The sequence below is a fragment of the Neolamprologus multifasciatus genome, chromosome 9 (assembly GCF_963576455.1).
Source record: "Neolamprologus multifasciatus chromosome 9, fNeoMul1.2, whole genome shotgun sequence".
Lineage (NCBI taxonomy): Eukaryota > Metazoa > Chordata > Actinopteri > Cichliformes > Cichlidae > Neolamprologus > Neolamprologus multifasciatus.
In genome coordinates, this window is record NC_140447.1 from 31,478,666 (window position 1) to 31,501,287 (window position 22,622).

A 22,622-nucleotide genomic window follows, 5' to 3' on the forward strand; every position below is an offset into this window, starting at 1 on the left:
ACGCACACTTTAAGTTTCGATCAAACACTCTACTTAGTTTCACTTTCTGCCTGCGGCTCCTGTGCTCTGCAAAAGCATGCAGTTTCCTGTCAGTACTCTTGGCTCAGACTCTACTCAGAGACGGCCCTTTTAGACTATATTAAAAACAAGTAACAATAAGCACTAAATAAGCACTAACAATATATTTATTTTATGACATGATGCAAAAATCTTTATCTTGGACTCCATCCACAAGCATCTGGAGCTCCCCGACTCCTCCACCAGACTTCTGTTTGCTGATTTCTCATCAGCGTTCAACACCGTGCAGCCTCATATCCCACCACTAAACTTTCCTCCTGATTTCACCTGGATGATCAGCTAATCCTGTGGATATTGAACTTTTTGACCAACAGGACTCAGAAAGTTTGGGTCAACAACTCTCTTTCCGGTCTCTGTTCCACCTCCACTGGCTCCCTCCAGGGCTGTGTGCTCTCCCCCCTGCTCTTCATCCTCTACACCGATGACTGCAGATCCACACAGCCCAACTGTCACCTGGTTAAATATGCTAACGACACAGTTCTCCTGTCACTGCTGTCAGGCCCCTCACAACACCACGGACCCGCTCTGCAGGAGTTTGTAGAGTGGTGTGACAGCTCCAAACTTGAACTGAACGTCTGAACGTGAGCAAAACCAAAGAGATGGTGGTGACCTTCTCCAGTAGGCAGAGGGATCTGGCTCTTTCAGTCACCACCACCATCTTTGGGAAACCAGTGGAGGTAGTTGAGGAGTACAAATACCTGGGAACCAATTTTGACAACCTCCTGAAATTCTCTGCCAACACAGAGGAGATTCTCAGGAGGTGCCACCAATGGCTATACCTCCTTAGGAAACTCAACTCCTTTGGAGTCAGCACATCCATCATGATGACTTTTTACTATGCATTCCTGGAAAGCATCATGACCTTCTCCATCACCTGTTGGTTCCACTCCCTCAGCCTTAAGAACAGAAACAGACTGTAGCACAATGCATCAGTGTGCTCTAAAATCATGCAGGCAGGTGTCTGTCAGAACTCTGGCACAGGTTTTCAGCCAACAGGCCCTTAGACAGGCAGCCAAAATCATCAACAACCCCTCTGACATTCTTCACCCCACATTTCAATGGCTCCCCTCTGGACAACGCCTCTGCTGCATTTCCTGCAGGACTGAGAGGAGGAGAGCCATCTTTGTCCCCAAAGCCACTCTGCTTTTTTAACTCCAGCTGATAAGATCATTTCCCACACCCATAAACATAAACTACACTCTTCTTATACTGCCGACACTTTACACACTTACAGTTATTTATTCACCTTTCAGGACTCCCAATTTTTCCGGGAGAATCCCAAATTTCAGTGCCCCTCCCGAAAATATCCCGGAGCCACCATTCTCCCGAATTTCTCCCGATTTTACACCCAGACAACAAAATTGAAAAACTATATCCCAGATTGGCCCAGCCAATTCCAGTTTCCAGCAATGGCTACTACTACTGCAGCTACTTAGTTTTAATATTACACTTGTTACTCTTTCTGGGTCGCAAAATAAACTTTTAACATATTTTCAGGCGAGTTCAGGCGAGCTGTGTAAACTTCAAATATCTGAGCCGGCGAGAACAGCAAAGTCCCGGCACATCGTTTTCAAAACCCCGCGGTCTTTCGCTACTCAGGTTAAAGATGATATATAAGTCACTTAGATAACATAAAAATGTTATTGTTTGGCGTTGTTCGTGAGTAAATCGGTTTGGCTGAGATTAAAGTTATTTGATTAGATTAGATTAGATTAAATAAAACTTTATTAATCCCTTGGGGGGGGGGGGGGGTGCTGCTCTTATTGTCCTTATCTTCAACATTATGTTGCTCTGTTGTTTGTTAGTTTGTTAGTTAAATAAAGTCTTCTGATTCTGATTCTTATTCTGATTAGTGGAAGGTTTTAAGATTTATAGGTCTGAAACCATTTAAGAGTTTTGGGAGTAGGGATTACCACAGAATCAGGAGATTGAAAGATTGTATAGAGTATTAGCAGAGATTCCTAGAGCTTTACTCACAGCTGTAGTTCTCTTCAAGGTGTGTACATTCATGATCATTGTGATTAACTGATTGTGAGAAGCGTCTGTCACAGTGTCTGCATTTGTATGGTTTTTCTCCTGCGTGGACTCTTTTATGCTTTTTAAGGTCACCTGCAGTGGTGAATGATGACCCACACTGGTCACAGACGTGCTTTTTAAACCCTTTGTGGAAGAGTTCATGTTGTTTTAATTCACTTGGTGTGGGGAAGCCTTTCCCACATTCTTTGCAGAAGTTCATTTTGTCTCCTGTGTGTCTACATTGATGTAGTTTTAGGCTGGTAAAATGTTTTTCCACAAAGGTCACAACGAAATGCTTACCCACCACCACAACAATGACAGGGTTGAAAACTGGATCCATCTGTGTCGCTCTGCTTCTAAACAAAGACACAAAGACAGTGTAAGTCAGGAAATTCCTTCAACATTTTTATCCTGGCAGAATTACCATCTCTGCTAATGTCACATTTTACTGTTCACATTGAGTGTTACACTCAGCTTACTGGGCAAATACAAAACTACCACCATATTACTACTATAATATTTATTACTATGGCGCTCATTTGATACTGCAGTAACACTAACATCATACTAAAGTATTATTGTGGTAATACTGCAATAACACCACAACTTAACATAACCGTTTAATACCAAAGTTGTGCCAAAGAAGTAATGTCATTAATGTAATTGTGAACAACAGCACCAAACTATACAAGTACATAAAGACTATAGAGTCATCAAAATGAAATGAGGACTCTCAGTAAAAAACTAGTTAATGATGATTTTGGGCAAAGCTGTGCCTTTTTCTTTTCTATTTAAATGATCATTTCCATTAACAACTAAATAAATCTGAGAAAGTTCTCACCAGGTCCCCGAGTTAGATGTCTTTAGTGACTTACAGGACTTCTTTAATGTAGAAAGTTAATTTCAAATAAAGTGAATAAATGAAAGTTTTCCTTGACTTACAGGCCCTCAAAATACACACACAATTAAAAAAAAATAATTATTATTATTTTTCCACAGCATGTTTGTAGTGATAACGGGGGGATCGTGGCTCAAGAGTTGGCAGTTCATCTTGTAATCGTAAGGTTGGCGGTTCGAGCCCCGGCTCGGACAGTCTCGGTCGTTGTGTCCTTGGGCAAGACACTTCACCGGTTGCCTACTGGTGGTGGTCAGAGGGCCCGGTGGCGCCAGTGTCCGGCAGCCTCGCCTCTGTCAGTGTGCCCCAGGGTGGCTGTGGCTACAATGTAGCTGCCATCACCAGTGTGTGAATGTGTGTGTGAATGGTTGGATGTCTAAATGTGTAAAGTGCTTTGGGGTCCTTAGGGACTAGTAAAGCGATTTAGGGGCGATCGTGGCTCAAGAGTTGGCAGTTCGTCTTGTAATCGGAAGGTTGCCGATTCGAGCCCCAGCTTGGATAGCCTCAGTTGTTGTTTCCCCTTTTTTTTTGGTCATAAGCAGAGAGTGTTTGCTAGCGCTGTCCTTAGACAGTAAACGTGACGAAACTATTCAGGAAAAAACGGCGCGTATATATTGTTTATCATGACTCTGGTTTTACGTGGCCTATCAACACAATTTAAAAACTGGTATATATCACCTTGTCGCTTTGTCTTTAAGTGGTCGTGTGATTGGCTTACCACGACTACTTTATTCTTCCTCAGTCAAACAGCAGCACTTGTGCGATTGTTTTTGCCCCCTTAGCTCCAGGTGTGGTGCTACACAGTGATCGTGATTAGCGTCCGCGGGAGCGCGCACAGCTGCTTAAAGCTGTAGCCAGTGGCGGTCCTAGCCTGTTTGGCGCCCCGGGCGAACACTCCCTCTGGCGAGTGAAAAACAATCGGTGCCTATGCCATTCCCAATATGCGCTGGCTGATGTTGGAGCAGCATGAGTACGAGCAATTTTAATTTATTTTTTTTATTTTGCCGATGCCCGTGGTGCCGCCCCCCACCACGATGCCGTCCCGGGCAACCGCCCGTGTCGCCCATATCAAAAACCGCTACTGGCTGTAGCGTCCAGATTACTTACGTAGTCAGCTACTTCCGTGCAACTGATATAAGATCCGGTAGGCTGAACACAGCAAACAAACACAGTCTGTTTGTTGAAAAATAGTAACGGACCGCATTTTCTTGTTAGTAACTGTAACGGTGTTGTAACGATAGGAATAGTAATTAGTTAGATTACTCGTTACTGAAAAAATTAACGCCGTTATTCCCATCACTGCCTACCAGGGACACAAATCCCTCCACCATGATAAGGTAGTGGTTCATGGATGGGCCCCACACTTTACACCCTAGCAAAATCCAAACAGGCGAGTCATAGAAATATGAAACGGGTTTTATCTTTTTTTTTTTTGTCCCGTTTGGATCTTTAGCCATCAGAATTGTTGTCTTAAGGCCAAGAAAGATGCCAAGCGGATTTATTTTACCAAGCGGATCATCATGGCCTTGCCATATTGGTCCATTTGATTGACCTTTATTATAATTATGTATTTATTTTATTTTCGGTTGCTACAAATGGGACAGACATGACTGGGGGATAGGACAGGGAGAAAGAATGAAAGAAAGAGAGGGAGAGAAAGAAAAAAAGAGGGGAGAAGAGACGGTGAGAAAGGCGGGAAGAAAGCAAGAAAAACAAACAAAACACCTGGATCACCTGTATGGAGAAAAAAAAAACAGAAGAGAAAGCAAACAAAAAAAGAACAACATAATAAATACAGCACCATCACAATAAACTAGCTAGCAGTGATAACAGTAGATACTAAATATTAAACGCTATTGTGCAGCACGCAAGATAGACAGCGCACAATGTGCTTTGAGGCAGCAGCCAAGAAAGGTGTAGTCCGCGTCTGTGAACACCCGTGTGCACACCTGTGTGCACACCTGTGTGGATCAGCATGCTTGTATTCCAAAGGTTTCTCCATGTAACGATCTGCTAGGGAGTGTGGGGAGCCATAGCCCTGTCCCCCAGGGCATGAAGCAGGTATGGAGGAGATCCAGGCCCCAGACATCCAGAGGCCTCAGAGTACGAGGACCCGAGGAGGACCACCAAAAGGGAACCGTGCCACCCTCCTGGGAAGAGCTGAGTAGAGCCCCAAACGAGACGTCACCCAGCAGCTACGGAGCAGAGGCCAGAGGGGGTTGCAGTGGCGTGCCTGTGCCAGAGAGGACCGAGCTTCAGGCCCAGAGGCCTTAGGGCACCCCACCCCCCGGAAGGAGCCCAGCCGGGCCACAGGCGCCAGGCGTGAGCTGGTACATACATGAGCGCCCAGCCCCAGTCGACAAGAACCACCAACACAACAACGTCTGAGGGCATCAGCCACCGGCAGGGAGTGTGGTGAGGGGAGATAGGCCTTCGTACTTTGGAGGGCCTGAGATGTACCCAGACAGGTTGAGTCTAAGACCCAACCGTGGCACGGTTGAGTCTAAGACCCAACCTGACATATAGACAAAGACGAACAGGCGCACGCGGACACAAACGTGCATTCCCACCCCCATATACACAACCAAATAATAGTCAGACTCCCCAAATGTACTCTATATCCCAGGTCCAGGTACCCCCGCCCCCAGAGGGGCAAGCCGCACCTAGACACAGGAGATGTAACCCTTCTCTCTGGGGTGGAGGAAAGCGGACCACCTCCTTATCTGCAGTAGCAGGGAGGCCCCGCATCCCAGACCCCAATCTGACGGCCAGCACGTCCTCCCAGCCCCCCAGCCCTGACGGCTAACAGAACCGGGGTGAGTGAAGACCCCAAACCTTCCTATGCCCGCTCATATGTAGTGTTGCAATGTGCTGTTCTAAAGTGCATTTAAAACACAGGAGAGCATGGTTCCTACTTCCTCTTAGATGAACCTTGGATAGATGTAGAACAGGCACTATGTAATAACCTAGAAATTTCAGACCTACCATTTATCAGCTCAAACATCAAACGACATGAATGCTTTAAAAGCATCAACATCAGCTCTTCTCTGACAGCATGGTGGGAGTTTCTAAAAATGACAGAGTCTTCATTAATCCCATGCAAACGTACACCTATCTGGAACAATCCGGACATATTACAAAACAATAATATGATAAACTTTCCAGATTGGAGTTGCAAAGGAATTAAATACTTGGAACATATATTGGAAGGAACAGACTTTATTTCGTTTGACAGACTAGTTACACAATATGGGATCAACAAGAAACGATTTTTGGAATATCAACAAATTAAATCCATAGTAAAAAAGAAATTTATTCCTAGTGAAGTTGAATTACAAACACCACCTACAATTTGGTACAATTTTTAATCTAAAACCCCCAAATTATTGTCTAAAATATACAGAACAATTTCTAAAATAGATGAATCAATATCCCTTCCTATTGCAAAATGGGAAGCAGATTTATCGATCAGCTTAGACCAAAACCTTTGGTCTCAGATATGCTTAAAAACCTTTCAATGGATCAGAAATCCTAGTTTGCAATTAATACAAAATATTACATAGAGTGCACTATACTGGTCATACACCGGACAATTACATCCACGCTCTTTGGTTCTGTCCACCAGTTCAGAAGTTTTGGCGTGAGATATGTGAAGACTTATCAAAGTGTCTGAAATGTAACATTCCAGCCTCCCCTTTAGTATGCTTGTTGGGCAACTTGGATGAGGTCACTGCAGAAATAAACACAGCCCGTGTTGTTTTCACTGCCCTATGCACTGCCAAGAAAATGGTCCTCATTAACTGGAAAAATAAAAATAATCTTAATTCTAACCAATATAAAAACCATCAACCTGACAAATAAAGGCTATCTCTCTCTCTAATTATTGTCTGTAGCCCACATAATTAAACAATTTAGTTACATAAAACAAGTGAGTTTTGATTGTATGTACTGTACAGCCTGTATAATAGATAAATATGTAGCCCAATAAGTATAAAATCCAGAAAACTACACAACATGGGGTGGTTGCTTTACAAACACAAGTCTAACTTAAGTTTCACTGTTTTTTGTTAGAAAACAGTCACATTGTTACAGCTTAAATTACACAAAATGTCAGAAATCTGCACTGTCATGAACAAAAATTTAAACCTAATTTTTCATGATTTCTTGGATTAACCCACTGAGGTCTGAAATACAACTGACCATTTTTGACTCCTTTTAAGTTTACATTTGTATTTCACCCTCAAATTGTTTCATTTTATTTTTTCCGCTTGCCTTGTTTGGTATCATTCTTTTCAGCTCAACTGAATTTAGTTGTTTATTTTTCACTGACATACTGCATTAGTATTACTGATCTGAAATCACACAAAGAACTTAAAATCCTAGTAGTATTTTTTACTGTAAAAAAACAAAAAAACAAAACAGACATGTTGAGTAAATTTTTATAACTTGAAATGCAAATATAAAATGTACATTTTGTAAACATATACAACTATTTATCTAAAAATGCAGCCAATACAACTGCTGCTGTTTTTTTCATTTTCTATAAGCATTTAAAAATATTACTAAAACTAAAATGAGAGAACAATCAGGTGTTGCAATAAGATGCCCCACAAATGATGTGTGCCAGTAAAAAAAAAATTTGTCCACCAAAAGACAGAACAGCACAGGGATAAACCTGCAGGCCTGACAACAGGAGGCGTATCACTCTGCTGGTTTTCTACTTAGTGACAGTGTTTACACTGCAATGTGCCTTTGTGACATTCATTAGTGCCCTCACTGACACACAAAACAAGACGACTACACAACAGACTAACTACACAAGACAACACAACACACTAAGTAAACACTCCACACTAAACGTCACAAATCTCCCACATCTAAAAACTCTCTCACTCGCTCGCTCTGTCTCACTGCCGTTACCGTCACTCCCCAACATCCAGGATTATTCACTGTCTCTTCAGATCCATTGTGATCCAGTGATTTCAGTTCTGCATGATCACGCTGATGTTTGCACAGAGCAGAAAATGAAGTGAATGTTTTTGCATATAGTAACAGTAAAACTATTTACAGCGTGGGATCCTTTGTGTTTGGAGTATGAACTTCTTGAAGCTGCTTTTTAACGTCACTGTGACAGAATTCATGTCTTTTTAATTCACTTGAATGGGGAAGCTTTTGTCACCAGTCTGTCTACGTTGATGTCGTTTTACACTCCGTTGCTGACTGAAACTCTTTCCCACCACCACAGTGACGACAGGGTTGAGAACGGGATCCATCTGTGTCGCTCTGCTTCTAAACAAAGACACAAAGACAGTGAAGGTCAGGCAATTCCTTCAACATTTTTATCCTGAATGTTGCCTGAAATAAAGAGCATCTCTGCCAATGTCCACATTTTACTGTTTACACTATAACACTCAGCTTACTGGCCGAAAATGACTCTTCATTTGTAGGTAATCTACTTATTGGGAAGATTGGTTGTTAAACCCCTGGATGCTCTACTCTGCATGCCACAAGATACTGACCCCAAGCTGCTCTCCGATGCATCCATTGGATTGTGAATGTCAGATAGATAGGAAGGGGAGAAGCTTTTAAAACTTTACTTTTTCCAACAAGTTTCAGGAGATTTGTATCACATTTGACTCAATATTCTGTCCATAAAGTTTTCATGTCTAATTTAGCTTTGAAATTAACCCTCTCAGGCTCAAATTAAACTTTTTGTTGCTAATGCACAACCAAGTCCTGCAGTGGTACTTCTGAGTAAAAAAAAACTCATAAAATATGTATGTGGGGTAATCAGGCAGTGTTGGTCAAGTTACTTGAAAAAAGTAATCAGTAATTAATTACTGATTACTTCCCCAAAAAAGTAATCCCGTTACTTTACTGATTACTTATTTTCAAAAGTAATTAATTACTTAGTTACTTAGTTACTTTTTAAAAACAGGATTTACAACCTGAATAGGTGATAAAGTGATAGATCTTTCAGCCCAATTCTACTTTTTCTACATAATCATCATACAAAATGTAATCAAATGGAAAAGTCTCTTTTTAAAACTTGTTTTGTTAGTTTTAATCTTTTAACTTTATGCATGAAGCAAACTTTTAATTATCTGCAACATTATCTGACTGGAAGAAATTAGTTTAACATTTAAACCTATTTTCTGCACATTCCAGCACATTATTTTTATATATATATATATATGTATATATATATATAATTTTTTTTTTTTTTTTTTTTTTTTTGTGTGTTTACACTCACTCTTTCAGATGCAAGTAAAACACAGCAGAAAATAAATAAAGTCAAAGACTAGCGGTCCTTTTGCTCTATTTTCACCTGTAAAGCAGGAGTAGAGTAGGCGGAGGGTTACCCTGGTGCAGGTGTGCTGCAGCGGTCAGTGGAAGGATACGGCAGTTTCTCTGTAAGTTTCCCATTACATCGTAGCTACTCGGTGCTTGCTTGGAAGTTTAGGGGTTTTTTTTGCTGTAAAAAGAAGTTTTCTTCCCACGCACAACGGACACTAATGTTTTTGTCACTTTTTACGGAATGAAACTCAAAATAAGGTCAGTACTTCCACGCTTTAAACGCTGCACGCTCATACTCTCTCCGCACTCGATATATGATCCATTGTTTATCTGCCTACAGCTGTTGTCACTAACGTCGCACTCGCTTACGTCACTGTCATGAGACATTCTCGCAAGAAAATCACGGTTTTAGTAACGCAGTAACGCAGCGTTCCTATGGGAAAGTAACGGTAATCTAATTACCGTTTTTGCAATAGTAATCCCTTACTTTACTCGTTACTTGAAAAAAGTAATCGGATTACAGTAACGCGTTACTGCCCATCTCTGTAATCAGGTTGTTAGTTTTTAACTGTTGCAAATCGGCAACGCCTGCCTTGAGAGGGTTAAACTTCATTTACATAATACTCCAAAATAGCGGCAACAGTACAAATATAAATACATACCTCGCAGTAACTGCACTTATAGTCTCTTTCTGGTGTGGATCTGACGGTGAACTCTCAAGGAGCGTGGCTCTTTAAAAGTCTTTTCACACAGGTTGCATTTATAAGGTCTCTCCTCAGTGTGGGTACGTTTGTGGCGTTGCAAGTGTGGATATGTTGTAAACAGTTTGCCACACAGATCACAGGAGTAAACATTATGTCTGGTGTGAATCCGTACGTGAATATTGCGGTAACCTAGCGTCCTGAAAGTTTTTCCACAAATGTCACAGCTGTACGCCTTAATTCCAGAGTGGGTAACTAGATGATGTCGTAAGATGCTACTGAAAGCAAAGGCTTTACCACACTGATCACAGCTGTACGCCTTGATTCCAGAGTGGGTAACTTGATGATGTCTTAAGGTGCTACTGCAACTGAAAGCCTTACCACACAACTTACAGCTGTATGGTTTAACTCCACTGTGGATGACTTGGTGTCTTTTTAAGTTTCCAGCCTGGGAAAAAGACTTTCCACACAACTCACACATGTACGATTTAACTCCACTGTGGATGAGTTGGTGTTTTTTCAAGTTTCCAGGATCATTAAAAGACTTTCCACACAAGTCGCAGCTGTATGCTTTAAATCCAGAGTGAGTAACTTGATGACGTTGTAAGTGGCTACTGCAAACAAAAGTTTTTCCACACTGATCACAGCTGTATGCCTTGATTCCAGAGTGGGTAAATTGATGACGTCGTAAGTTACCACTGCAAGTAAAAGTTTTTCCACACTGATCACAGTTGTACGTCTTAATTCCAGAGTGGATGAGTTGATGACGCTGTAAGTTACCACTGCAAGTAAAAGCTTTACCACACACCTCACAGCTGTACGCTTTCTCTTCACTGTGGATGAGTTTGTGTGTTTTTAACCTTCCAGGATGGGTATAAGACTTTCCACACAACTCACAGCTGTATGCTTTAACTCCACTGTGGATGACTTGGTGTGATTTTAGGTGTCCTTTCTGGGTAAAACCTTTTCCACACAAGTCACATCTGTACGGTTTATCTCCACTGTGGACGAGTTGGTGTGCTTTAAAGTTTCCAAGATGGGTAAAATTCTTCCCACACTCATCACAGCTGTATTTTTTCTCTCCCTTTATTCTGTGAGGTTTGTCGGCCTCCTGAGAGCGCTGACTTCTCGCTCCGTGTTGGTCCTGCAGTGACAGATACAAAGAGAGGCAGTGAGTGAAATGCAGTCGTGGACTAAACTGAAACTGCCTCCATTAGTGGAATCAAAGAGGTCAACAAACACATTGTAGGTGGATGACTTGATGTGTTTTTAAGCTTGTCCACTCTGGACAGAATCAACTTTTTGGAGACGTTGTAGGTGTGTTGCGCCCCAGTCTAGGGGTACAGGACCATAACATAAGGGTAAGAAAGGAAGTGACCCCACCCTGGTCCCCCAAACCATACCCAGAAGCCAATCTTTGAAGTGAACGGTGGTTTATTTGTGTCTACACTATCTATTTACAAATGAACTAATTTACACACTATATACAAAAACTCAGTAAATCTCAGGAGCCACACACGGGTAACACAAGGTTTGGAAGCCAGGGTCAGGTCTGCTGCTGTCAGGCGCTGCCGCCGACAACTGCTGGTGAGGCATCTTTTAAAAACAGCCACATGATCAGGGGACCAATCAGCCACCGCCAGCTCTCCAATCAGGAAGGACCTGTAGATTCTTAAAGACATAGAACACCACAAAATATACAGCTGGCCAGGGCCGTAACACTGCCCTTCCCAAGACCAAACATCTCCCCTACAGATGTTTGGCACTTAGGAGTGGAGAAAACCACTCGACAGTACATCTGCTTTCACATTCTTGGTTCCTTTTTTATGATGGATCTCCAAATTAAAATCCTTTACTGGGAGTTACCATCTCATGAGCCTCTAGTTGGAACTTTGTATTCTAGTCAAAAACACAAAGGCTTGTGATCGGTGTAGACAACAACAGGCGATGAACTGCAACCTATATATGTTGTAGCGCCAAAATGAACCAAAATGTGGTAGTGCAAGCAACAGGGAAAGAGAATCTTTATCTATGGTACTGTAATTTTGCTGGTGAATGTTGAACTTCCTTTAAAAGTAACCGATTGGATGATCAACACCCTGCTCATCCTTCTGCAATAGCACCTCACCTGCACAGCTGGCGCTGGCATCCACCTCTAGTTTGAAAGGACGCATAAAATCAAGAACACGGCAAATCTCACATCTAGTGCAAGGCACAGGGAAATGTAGGACAGCTTGAATTTTGGCCAGGAGGGGGCGCACCTGACCCTGACCCACCTGCTTCACTAGATAAGCCACAGTGGCTTATCTAGTGAAGGTGTTGGAATGTGGCAGGGGCATTTCGAATGGCAAAAGGCATGACGATATATATTAGAGAAAGTGATTGGGAGTGACAAAGGCGGAACTGATGCATGTGGAAGAGGCAGACCCTCATCCCACTCTCTTCCTGACTCGAGGCAGAACTTTCTCATCATAGCTTTTAATGTTTGATGGAAACGCTTGAGCACACCCTGTGATTCGGGATGATACACACTGGACTTTTAATGCTTTATGCCAAGCGATTTCAAGAGCTGAGTGAAAATTTTGGATATGAAGTTTGACCCTTGGTCCGTTTGAACAGATTTTGGCAAACCGAAAGCGGAGAAAAAGTTCACTTGCACTCTGACAACAGCTTTGACAGTGAGGAACGGAATAGCCTTGGGGAAGCGTGTGGCAGCGCACATCAAAGTTAAAATATACTGACGTCCTGACTTTGTTTCTGGGAAGCGGTCCTACACAATCAATGAGTATGTGCTCAAATGGTTCCCCTAAAGCCGGGATCAGATGCAATGGAGCGGGAGGAATAACTTAGTTGGTTTTACACTGATCTCCACGCAACATTGCAGAGGCATGTCAACCAGGACAGCCCTACAACGTCCAGAGCCTTCAGGAACTCGGGGCGGACCTCATCAACACCAGGGGCTCTGCCACCAAGGAGTTGTTTAACTGCCTCAGTGACCTCGCCCCCGGAAATTGGCGGGTCATTCCCCTCATCCCCAGACTCTGTTTCCTCCTCGGAAGACGTGTCAGTGGGATTAAGGAGGTCCTCGAAGTATTCCTTCCACCGCCTGACAATTCTCTCAGTCAACGTCAGCAGCGCTCCGCCAGCACTATACACAGTGCAGGAAGAGCACCGCTTTCCCCTCCTGAGACGCCTGGGGCAGTACCCGTGGACTGGCAGACCAGGGTGGTGGTCCCCATCTTTAAGAAGGGGTGTGTTCCAACTACAGGGGGATCACACTCCTCAGCCTCCCTGGGAAAGTCTATGCCAGGGTGCTGGAAAGGAGAGTTCGTCCGCTAGTCGAACCTCGGATACAGGAGGAACAATGCGGTTTTCGTCCTGGTCGCGGAACACTGGACCAGCTCTTCATCCTCTCGAGGATACTTGAGGGTGCATGGGAGTTTGCCCAACCAGTCTACATGTGTTTTGTGGACTGGGAGAAGGCATTCGACCGTGTCCCTCGGGGTGTCCTGTGGGAGGTGTTGCGGGAGTATGGGGTGTCTGGCCCATTGCTACGGGCCATTCGATCCCTATACAACTGTTGCAAGAGCTTGGTTCGCATTGCCGGCAATAAGTCGGACTCGTTCCCGGTGGGTGATGGGCTCCGCCAGGGCTGCCCTTTGTCACCGGTTCTGTTCATAATTTTTATGGACAGGATTTCTAGGCGCAGCCAAGTGGCGGAGGGCTTTCGCTTTGGTGGCCTCAGAATCTCATCTCTGATTTTTGCGGATGATGTGGTTCTGTTGGCTTCATCGGGTGAGGGCCTCCAGCTCGCACTGGAACAGTTTGCAGCCGAGTGCGAAGCAGCAGGAATGAGGATCAGCACCTCCAAATCTGAGGCCATGGTTCTCAGCTGGAAAAGGGTGGAGTGCCCACTCCGGGTCGGGGATGAGTTCCTGCCCCAAGTGGAGGACTTCAAGTATCTAAGGGTCTTGTTCGCGAGTGATGGGAGAAGGGAGCTGGAGATCGACAGACGGATTGGGGCTGCAGCTGCAGTAATGTGGACGCTGCACCGGTCCGTCGTGGTGAAGAGGGAGCTGAGTGTAAAAGCGAAGCTCTCAATTTACCGGTCGATCTACGTCCCTACCCTCACCTATGGCCACGAGCTGTGGGTAGTGACCGAAAGAACGAGATCGCGGACACAAGCGGCAGAAATGAGCTTCCTCCGAAGGGTGGCTGGCCTCTCCCTTAGATATAGGGTGAGAAGTTCGGCCATCCGGGAGGGGCTCAGAGTAGAGCCGCTGCTGCTTCACATCGAAAGGAGCCAGCTGAGGTGGTTCGGGCATCTGACAAGGATGCCCCCTGGGCGCCTCCTGGGTGAGGTGTTCCAGGCATGTCCCACCGGGAGGAGGCCCCGGGGCAGACCCAGGACACGCTGGAGAGATTATATCTCTCGGCTGGCCTGGGACCGCCTTGGTGTTCCCCCGGATAAGCTGGAGGAGGTGGCCGGGGAGAGGGAGGTCTGGGCCTCTTTGCTTTAGGCTGCTGCCCCCGCATTTTTAACCCTGGCCACAAAACGTGATGCAGAATACGATGGTTTTTCTAATTCCTGAATGTCCAGAGAAACTGTCATGAACCTTCGTGATACAACTACCTGTTGAAATACATTCCACCCAAGATCACTTGATGAGGGAGGGTGCCATTTACGCATTAACACGTTGTTGTCAATGCTGTAAACATGGGGGTTTGCTCATTGGAATTTACAGCAAGTAAACATTTGGCCAGAGTTGGATCATTCTGTTGCACATGGACAAAATCTGCTTTGCTTACCTCAATCGACAGGTCAGGTGTAGCAGGTAGCAGGCTATCAGACACACATTTTTCTTCTTTTTCCACAGGTGGCTCAGCTTTCTCAGGATCATCTTCAGAACACAAGAAAGAATCAGACAAATCAACATCACTGTATCGGCGCTTATACACACATGTGACGACACAGGCAGGGAAAACAGAAGGCAGACTGTCAGCAGCAGATTCAGAAACAAAAACCAAATCATCGATGGGGTTTTCAATTACCTCGGAGATTGGGAAAATCTTTCCATTTGCTAGATCATTCCCCAGAATAATAGTAACCGCCTGTACGTGCAAGTGAGGGCGCACCCCAATTGCTACAGGACCCGAAACGAGAGGTGACTGTAGGAAAACTCTGCGTAGCGGAGCCCGTGACACACACATACATCTCCACTCCCCACACGAGAGCATCAGCACCACAAAACGAGTTACTAGAAAAAGGCAACGCGCTATCCAAAATGAGAGACTTGGTAGCCCCAGTGTCACGCAAAATCACAATCAGCACACGATCCTCCTCTTTTCCAGTAGGTGAGGCGAACGCTTTTGAAAAGAAAGGTCAGGAGGATCTGACGGGATTAGGCATAGAGACCAACCGACTCAAACCTGGAGAAAACCAACACTCTCCAGGTTTGAGTTTGCTCTTAGGGACGAAGTGATGGACAATTAGCAATGACATGGCTGGTGTCATGACAATAGAAGCATTCACGAACGTTCATGGGAACTGGATCAGGGTGCGTTTGATGCGCAGGAGAAACCCTTAAGCTCCTCACAGGCGCAGACAACGGAGTATATTCACACAGCTGAAAATGTAGCGCAATGGGTCAACAGAAACTCATCTGCAAGAACAGCAACTTTACAAAATGAATCCACCTTTTGCTCATTGAGGTACATAACAACATTTTCTGGAAGACACGTTTTGAATTCTTCCAACAGAACCAACTGTCTTAGCTAAGTAAAATCCTTCACTTACACCTAACTACTTATCAAACAGGAGAGCCTTCTCCCTGGCAAACTCTACATGTGTTTGATTGGCAGATTTTTCGCAGGACCGAAACATTTGGCAACATGCCTCAGGAACTAACTCATAAAACATTAAAATAGCGGATTTCACAATTTCATAATCCCGACTGTGATCAATGGATAAGCTCGTGCACACTTCTTGTGCTTTCCCCACCAATTTGCACTGCAACAACAAACTCCACACATCCTTGGGCCATTTTAAAGTGGTTGCGATGCGTTCAAAGGCATTAAAGTAAGAGTCAACCTTACTTTCTCTGAAAGGTGGCACTAAGGCAATTTGCTTTCTTGCATCAAACTGGTCAGAGGAGAATCAGTCAGAAGTTTTACTCACAATTTTACTCAATGGGGTAGAGGTAACAGTGCTCCATAGGCCTTATTCGGAGAAGCATTAGCTCAGCTTCTTTGGCTTTGGCCTAAAGCTCCACCTCTTTCAGGCAAAGGGCAAGCTTAAGATCATCTGTAATCAATTCTGGTAATTGTCTGGCCAGGATAATGTTTGGGACTTGAACGGCAGCAGGAGCCTCCATCCACCACCAAACCTCCAGACGCATCAACCGGTCGAAGTTTCACCTTCGCAATTACCCCTATTTCCACCATCTGCTCTGCCAGACACTGCTTAATTTCTGCTTTTTTTGGATTCAAGAGGACACTAACATTAAACAAATTTGCCACCAACAACAAAACTGCCTTGGTGCATTGATCCAACTTATCCATGGTGGGTTGTTGTGCAAAATAATCCACATCAAAGTAATTACGGCTAGTTTACCCATTACACCGCAAGAAAGCTGCCAACCAAAAGCTGAAGGAAACCTACAAAACACAATGAGCAAAAAAAAAAAAAAGGCAAACGAAAAGAGCGTAGAAGCTCCCACTTTATTTTCCGCCCCAGTCTATGGATACGCTTGAAGTCCACTGTGGATGAACTGGTGTCTTTTTAAGCCTCCAGCCTGGGTAAAAGACTTTACAAACAACTCACCTATGTACACTTTAACTCCACTGTGGATGAGTTGGTGTTTTTTCAAGTCTGAAGGATCGTTAAAAGACTTTCCACACAAGTCGCAGCTGTATGGTTTAAATCCAGAGTGAGTAACTTGGTGACGTCGTAAGGTGCTACTCCGAGCAAAAGCTTTACCACATTGACCACAGCTGTACGCCTTGATTCCAGAGTGGATGAGTTGATGACGCTGTAAGTTACCTCTGTAAGTAAAAGCTTTACCACACAACTCACAACTGTATGGTTCAACTCCACTGTGGATGACTTGGTGTGTTTTTAAGCTTGCAGGGTGGGTAAAAGACTTTCCACATAACTCACAGCTGTATGGTTTAACTCCACCGTGGATGACTTGGTGTGTTTTTAAGCTTGCAGGGTGGGTAAAAGACTTTCCACACAACTCACAGCTGTATGGTTTAATTCCACTGTGGATGAGCTGGTGTGATTTTAGGTGTCCTTTCTGGGTAAAACGTTTTCCACACAAGTCACATCTGTACGGTTTATCTCCACTGTGGACGAGTTGGTGTGCTTTAAAGTTTCCAAGATGGGTAAAATTCTTCCCACACTCATCACAGCTGTATTTTTTCCCTCCCTTTCTTCTGTGTGGTTTGTCGGCCTCCTGAGAGCGCTGACTTCTCGCTCCGTGTTGGTCCTGCAGTGACAGATACAAAGAGAGGCAGTGAGTGAAATGCAGTCGTGGACTAAACTGGAACTGCCTCCATTAGTGGAATCAAGGAGGTCAACAAACACATTGTAGGTGGAGACTTGGTGTGCTTTTAAGCTTGTCCACTCTGGACAGAATCAACTTTTTGGAGACATTGTAGGTGTGTTGCGCCCCAGTCTAGGGGTTCAGGACCATAACATAAGGGTAAGAAAGGAAGTGACCCCACCCGGGTCCCCCAAACCATACCCAGAAGCCAATCTTTGAAGTGAACGGTGGTTTATTTGTGTCTACACTATCTATTTACAAATGAACTAATTTACACACTATATACAAAAACTCAGTAAATCTCAGGAGCCACACACGGGTAACACAAGGTTTGGAAGCCAGGGTCAGGTCTGCTGTTGTCAGGCGCTGCCGCTGACAACTGCTGGTGAGGCATCTTTTAAAAACAGCCACATGATCAGGGGACCAATCAGCCGCCGCCAGCTCTCCAATCAGGAAGGACCTGTATATTCCTAAAGACATAGAACACCACAAAATATACAGCTGGCCAGGGCCGTAACACCGCCCTTCCCAACACCAAACATCTCCTGGCCACAAAAAGTGATGCAGAATACGATGGTTTTTCTAATTCCTAAATGTCCAGAGAAACTGTCATGTGCAAGACTGATTACTTGGGGTCGGAACCTTTGTGATACAACTACCTGTTGAAATACATTCCACCCAAGATCACTTGATGAGGGAGGGTGCCATTTACGCATTAACACATTGTTGTCAATGCTGTAAACATGGGGGTTTGCTCATTGGAATTTACAGCAAGTAAACATTTGGCCAGAGTTGGATCATTCTGTTGCACATGGACAAAATCTGCTTTGCTTACCTCAATAGACAGGTCAGGTGTAGCAGGTAGCAGGCTATCAGACACACATTTTTCTTCTTTTTCCACAGGTGGCTCAGTTTTCTCAGGATCATCTTCAGAACACAAGAAAGAGTCAGACAAATCAACATCACTGTATCGGCGCTTATACACACATGTGACGACACAGGCAGGGAAAACAGAAGGCAGACTGTCAGCAGCAGATTCAGAAACAAAAACCAAATCATCGATGGGGTTTTCAATTACCTCGGAGATTGGGAAAATCTTTCCATTTGCTAGATCATTCCCCAGAATAATAGTAACTGCCTGTACGTGCAAGTGAGGACGCACCCCAATTGCTACAGGACCCGAAACGAGAGGTGACTGTAGGAAAACTCTGCGTAGCGGAGCCCGTGACACACACATACATCTCCACTCCCCACACGAGAGCATCAGCACCACAAAACGAGTTACTAGAAAAAGGCAACGCGCTATCCAAAATGAGAGACTTGGTAGCCCCAGTGTCACGCAAAATCACAATCAGCACACGATCCTCCTCTTTTCCAGTAGGTGAGGCGAACGCTTTTGAAAAGAAAGGTCAGGAGGATCTGACGGGATTAGGCATAGAGACCAACCGACTCAAACCTGGAGAAAACCAACACTCTCCAGGTTTGAGTTTGCTCTTAGGGACGAAGTGATGGACAATTAGCAATGACATGGCTGGTGTCATGGCAATAAAAGCATTCACGAACGTTCATGGGAACTGGATCAGGGTGCGTTTGATGCGCAGGAGAAACCCTTAAGCTCCTCGCAGGCGCAGACAACGGAGTATATTCACACAGCTGAAAATGTAGCGCAATGGGTCAACAGAAACTCATCTGCAAGAACAGCAACTTTACACAATGAATCCACCTTTTGCTGATTGAGGTACATAACAACATTTTCTGGAAGACACGTTTTGAATTCTTCCAACAGAACCAACTGTCTTAGGTAAGTAAAATCCTTCACTTCACTTACACCTAACTACTTATCAAACAGGAGAGCCTTCTCCCTGGCAAACTCTACATGTGTTTGGTTGGCAGATTTTTCGCAGGACCGAAACATTTGGCAACATGCCTCAGGAACTAACTCATAAAACATTAAAATAGTGGATTTCACAATTTCATAATCCCGACTGTGATCAATGGATAAGCTCGTGCACACTTCTTGTGCTTTCCCCACCAATTTGCACTGCAACAACAAACTCCACACGTCCTTGGGCCATTTTAAAGTGGTTGCGATGCGTTCAAAGGCATTAAAGTAAGAGTCAACCTTACTTTCTCTGAAAGGTGGCACTAAGGCAATTTGCTTTCTTGCATCAAACTGGTCAGAGGAGAATCAGTCAGAAGTTTTACTCACAATTTTACTCAATGGGGTAGAGGTAACATTGCTCCATAGGTAGGGATGGGTACCGGGATCCGGTGCCATGATGGCACTGGTTCTGACATAAACGGTAGTAACCAGACCGAAAAGCAGCGCACATTTTGGTGCTTTATTTCGGTGGTTTTTTTCCTGAGCTGTGATACACTTTAGATTCTAACCAATCATTTTACGTTTCCGAGGATAGTAGGCGGGTCCAGGTACGTATGTTCTTTTAGAGCAGAACTACAGACTAAAAATGCCCAAGGCAAAGCGGTCAAAGTCTGGCTGTACTTCACAGCAAAAGATACAAACTCAGCAGCCTGCAACAAGTGCTTTAAGCTGATACTGTGATACTGTCAAAGGAGGTAACACCTCGAATCCAATGAAACCCCTGGCGACGCATAGCGTTTTTTTTAAAAAGCCGAAAAATGCGCCGTATTTGATAGCTTGCTGCGAGACCTCACATCATGCACATCCACTGCGGGTGTGGTGCCTGTTATCGGACCAGGAGTTAGCAACATCCCCCAAGAACCCGAAGAGGAGAGTCCTGGCCCCTAGCCCTGCCAGTGTAGCAGAAATGATGAGGATGGTGATGGCAGCAGCAGCCGTTCTTCTCTGCGTGAGTAGCTTAATGCTGTTCGTGTGTAATTTATGTTGCGTAGGCTAACCACGTTATTACATTAATGCATGTAAGGCGAACTAGCAAACATCATCATAGCTACATGCGGCTGTCTTCTTGTTTGATGGCAGATACTCCCTTCACCCTGGCCAAAAAGGCTAAAATGACCAAAGAAAAAGTGGAAAACAGTTAAACATGAGAGGTTTTTGGACAAAGTTGTTTTTTTTTTTCCATTGTTTAAGCACTGCTTCCAGCCAAGAATGATACTATATATGCCCTATAGCTGGAGAAAAGGCTAACATTGTTATCTTTTTACAAAAAACAGCTGAACATGAGAGGTTTTTGGACCAATTTTGTGTTCTCCATTCTTTAAGCACCGGTTTGAGCACCGTTTAAGCACCGGCACCATTTCAAAAGTACCGGTTTGGCACCGGTATCGGATAAAACCTAAACGATACCCATCCCTATCCATAGGCCTTATTCGGAGATGCAGTAGCTCAACTTCTTTGGCTTTAGCCTAAAGCATTAAAGTAAGAGTCAACCTTACATTCTCTGAAAGGTGGCACTAAGGCAATTTGCTTTCTTGCATCAAACTGGTCAGAGGAGAATCAGTCAGAAGTTTTACTCACAATTTTACTCAATGGGGTAGAGGTAACACTGCTCCATCCCTATCCCCATCCCTATCCATAGGCCTTATTTGGAGATGTAGAAGCTCAACTTCTTTGGCTTTAGCCTAAAGCTCCACCTCTTTCAGGCAAAGGGCAAGCTTAAGATCATCTGTAATCAATTCTGGTAATTGTCTGGCCAGGATAATGTTTGGGACTTGAACGGCAGCAGGAGCCTCCATCCACCACCAAACCTCCAGACACATCAACCGGTCAAAGTTTCACCTTCGCAATTACCCCTTTTTTCACCATCTGCTCTGCCAGACACTGCTTAATTTCTGCTTTTTTTGGATTCAAGAGGACACTAACATTAAACAAATTTGCCACCAACAACAAAACTGCCTTGGTGCATTGATCCAACTTATCCATGGTGGGTTGTTGTACAAAATAATCCATGTCAAAGTAATTACGGCTAGTTTACCCATTACACCACAAGAAAGCTGCCAACCAAAAGCTGAAGGAAACCCACAAAACACAATGAGCAAGAAAAAAAAAAGGCAAACGAAAAGATCGTACAAGCCCCCACTTTATTTTCCGCCCCAGTCTAAGGATACGCTTGAAGTCCACGGTGGATGAACTGGTGTCTTTTTAAGCCTCCAGCCTGGGTAAAAGACATTACAAACAACTCACCTATGTACACTTTAACTCCACTGTGGATGAGTTGGTGTTTTTTCAAGTTTGAAGGATCGTTAAAAGACTTTCCACACAAGTCGCAGCTGTACGGTTTAAATCCAGAGTGGGTAAATTGATGACGTCGTAAGGTGCTACTCTGAGCAAAAGCTTTACCACATTGACCACAGCCGTACACCTTGATTCCAGAGTGGATGAGTTGATGACGCTGTAAGTTACCTCTGTAAGTAAAAGCTTTACCACACAACTCACAGCTGTATGGTTTAACTCCACTATGGATGACTTGGTGTGTTTTTAACCTTGCAGGGTGGGTAAAAGACTTTCCACACAACTCACAGCGGTATGGTTTAACTCCACCGTGGATGACTTTGTGTGTTTTTAACCTTCCAGGATGGGTAAAAGACTTTCCACACAACTCACAGCTGTATGGTTTAATTCCACTGTGGATGAGCTGGTGTGATTTTAGGTGTCCTTTCTGGGTAAAACGTTTACCACACAAGTCACATCTGTACGGTTTATCTCCACTGTGGACGAGTTGGTGTGCTTTAAAGTTTCCAAGATGGGTAAAATTCTTCCCACAGTCATCACAGCTGTATTTTTTCCCTCCCTTTCTTCTGTGAGGTTTGTCGGTCTCCTGAGAGCGCTGACTTCTCGCTCTGTGTTGGTCCTGCAGTGACAGAGATACAAAGAGAGGCAGTGAGTGAAATGCAGTCGTGGACTAAACTGAAACTGCCTCCATTAGTGGGATCCAAGAGGTCAACAAACACATTGTAGGTGGATGACTTGGTGTGTTTTTAAGCTTGTCCACTCTGGACAGAATCCACTTTTTGGAGACATTGTAGGTGTGTTGCGCCCCAGTCTAGGGGTACAGGACCATAACATGAGTAAGAAAGGAAGTGACCCCACCCGGGTCCCCCAAACCATACCCAGAAGCCAATCTTTGAAGTGAACGGTGGTTTATT

At 44.2% G+C, this 22,622-nt stretch overlaps 1 protein-coding gene across 7 annotated transcripts in view; it reads right to left on the minus strand.

The window, feature by feature from the left end:
• Positions 1 to 1,889: 1,889 nt before the first annotated feature.
• The window catches only part of LOC146511895 (uncharacterized), a 61,410-nt gene continuing 40,677 nt past the window's right edge, over positions 1,890 to 22,622 (minus strand). For 3 of the 7 annotated variants that reach the window (XM_085171684.1, XM_085171685.1, XM_085171683.1), the window contains exons 3-8: positions 21,661 to 22,327; positions 18,370 to 18,461; positions 16,811 to 17,477; positions 14,797 to 14,888; positions 9,949 to 11,131; positions 5,597 to 8,278 (exon numbers count right to left, since the gene is read on the minus strand). In XM_085171684.1, coding sequence (XP_085027810.1) covers positions 9,965 to 11,131; positions 14,797 to 14,888; positions 16,811 to 17,477; positions 18,370 to 18,461; positions 21,661 to 22,327 — 2,685 coding nt within the window. In that variant the 3' untranslated portion in view covers positions 5,597 to 8,278; positions 9,949 to 9,964. Of the gene's footprint in view, positions 2,323 to 2,389; positions 2,451 to 5,595; positions 8,279 to 9,948; positions 11,132 to 14,796; positions 14,889 to 16,810; positions 17,478 to 18,369; positions 18,462 to 21,660; positions 22,328 to 22,622 lie in introns of those variants that run through there. The other 4 variants (XR_014875914.1, XM_085171682.1, XM_085171686.1 and 1 more) reach the window with 4 other exon arrangements.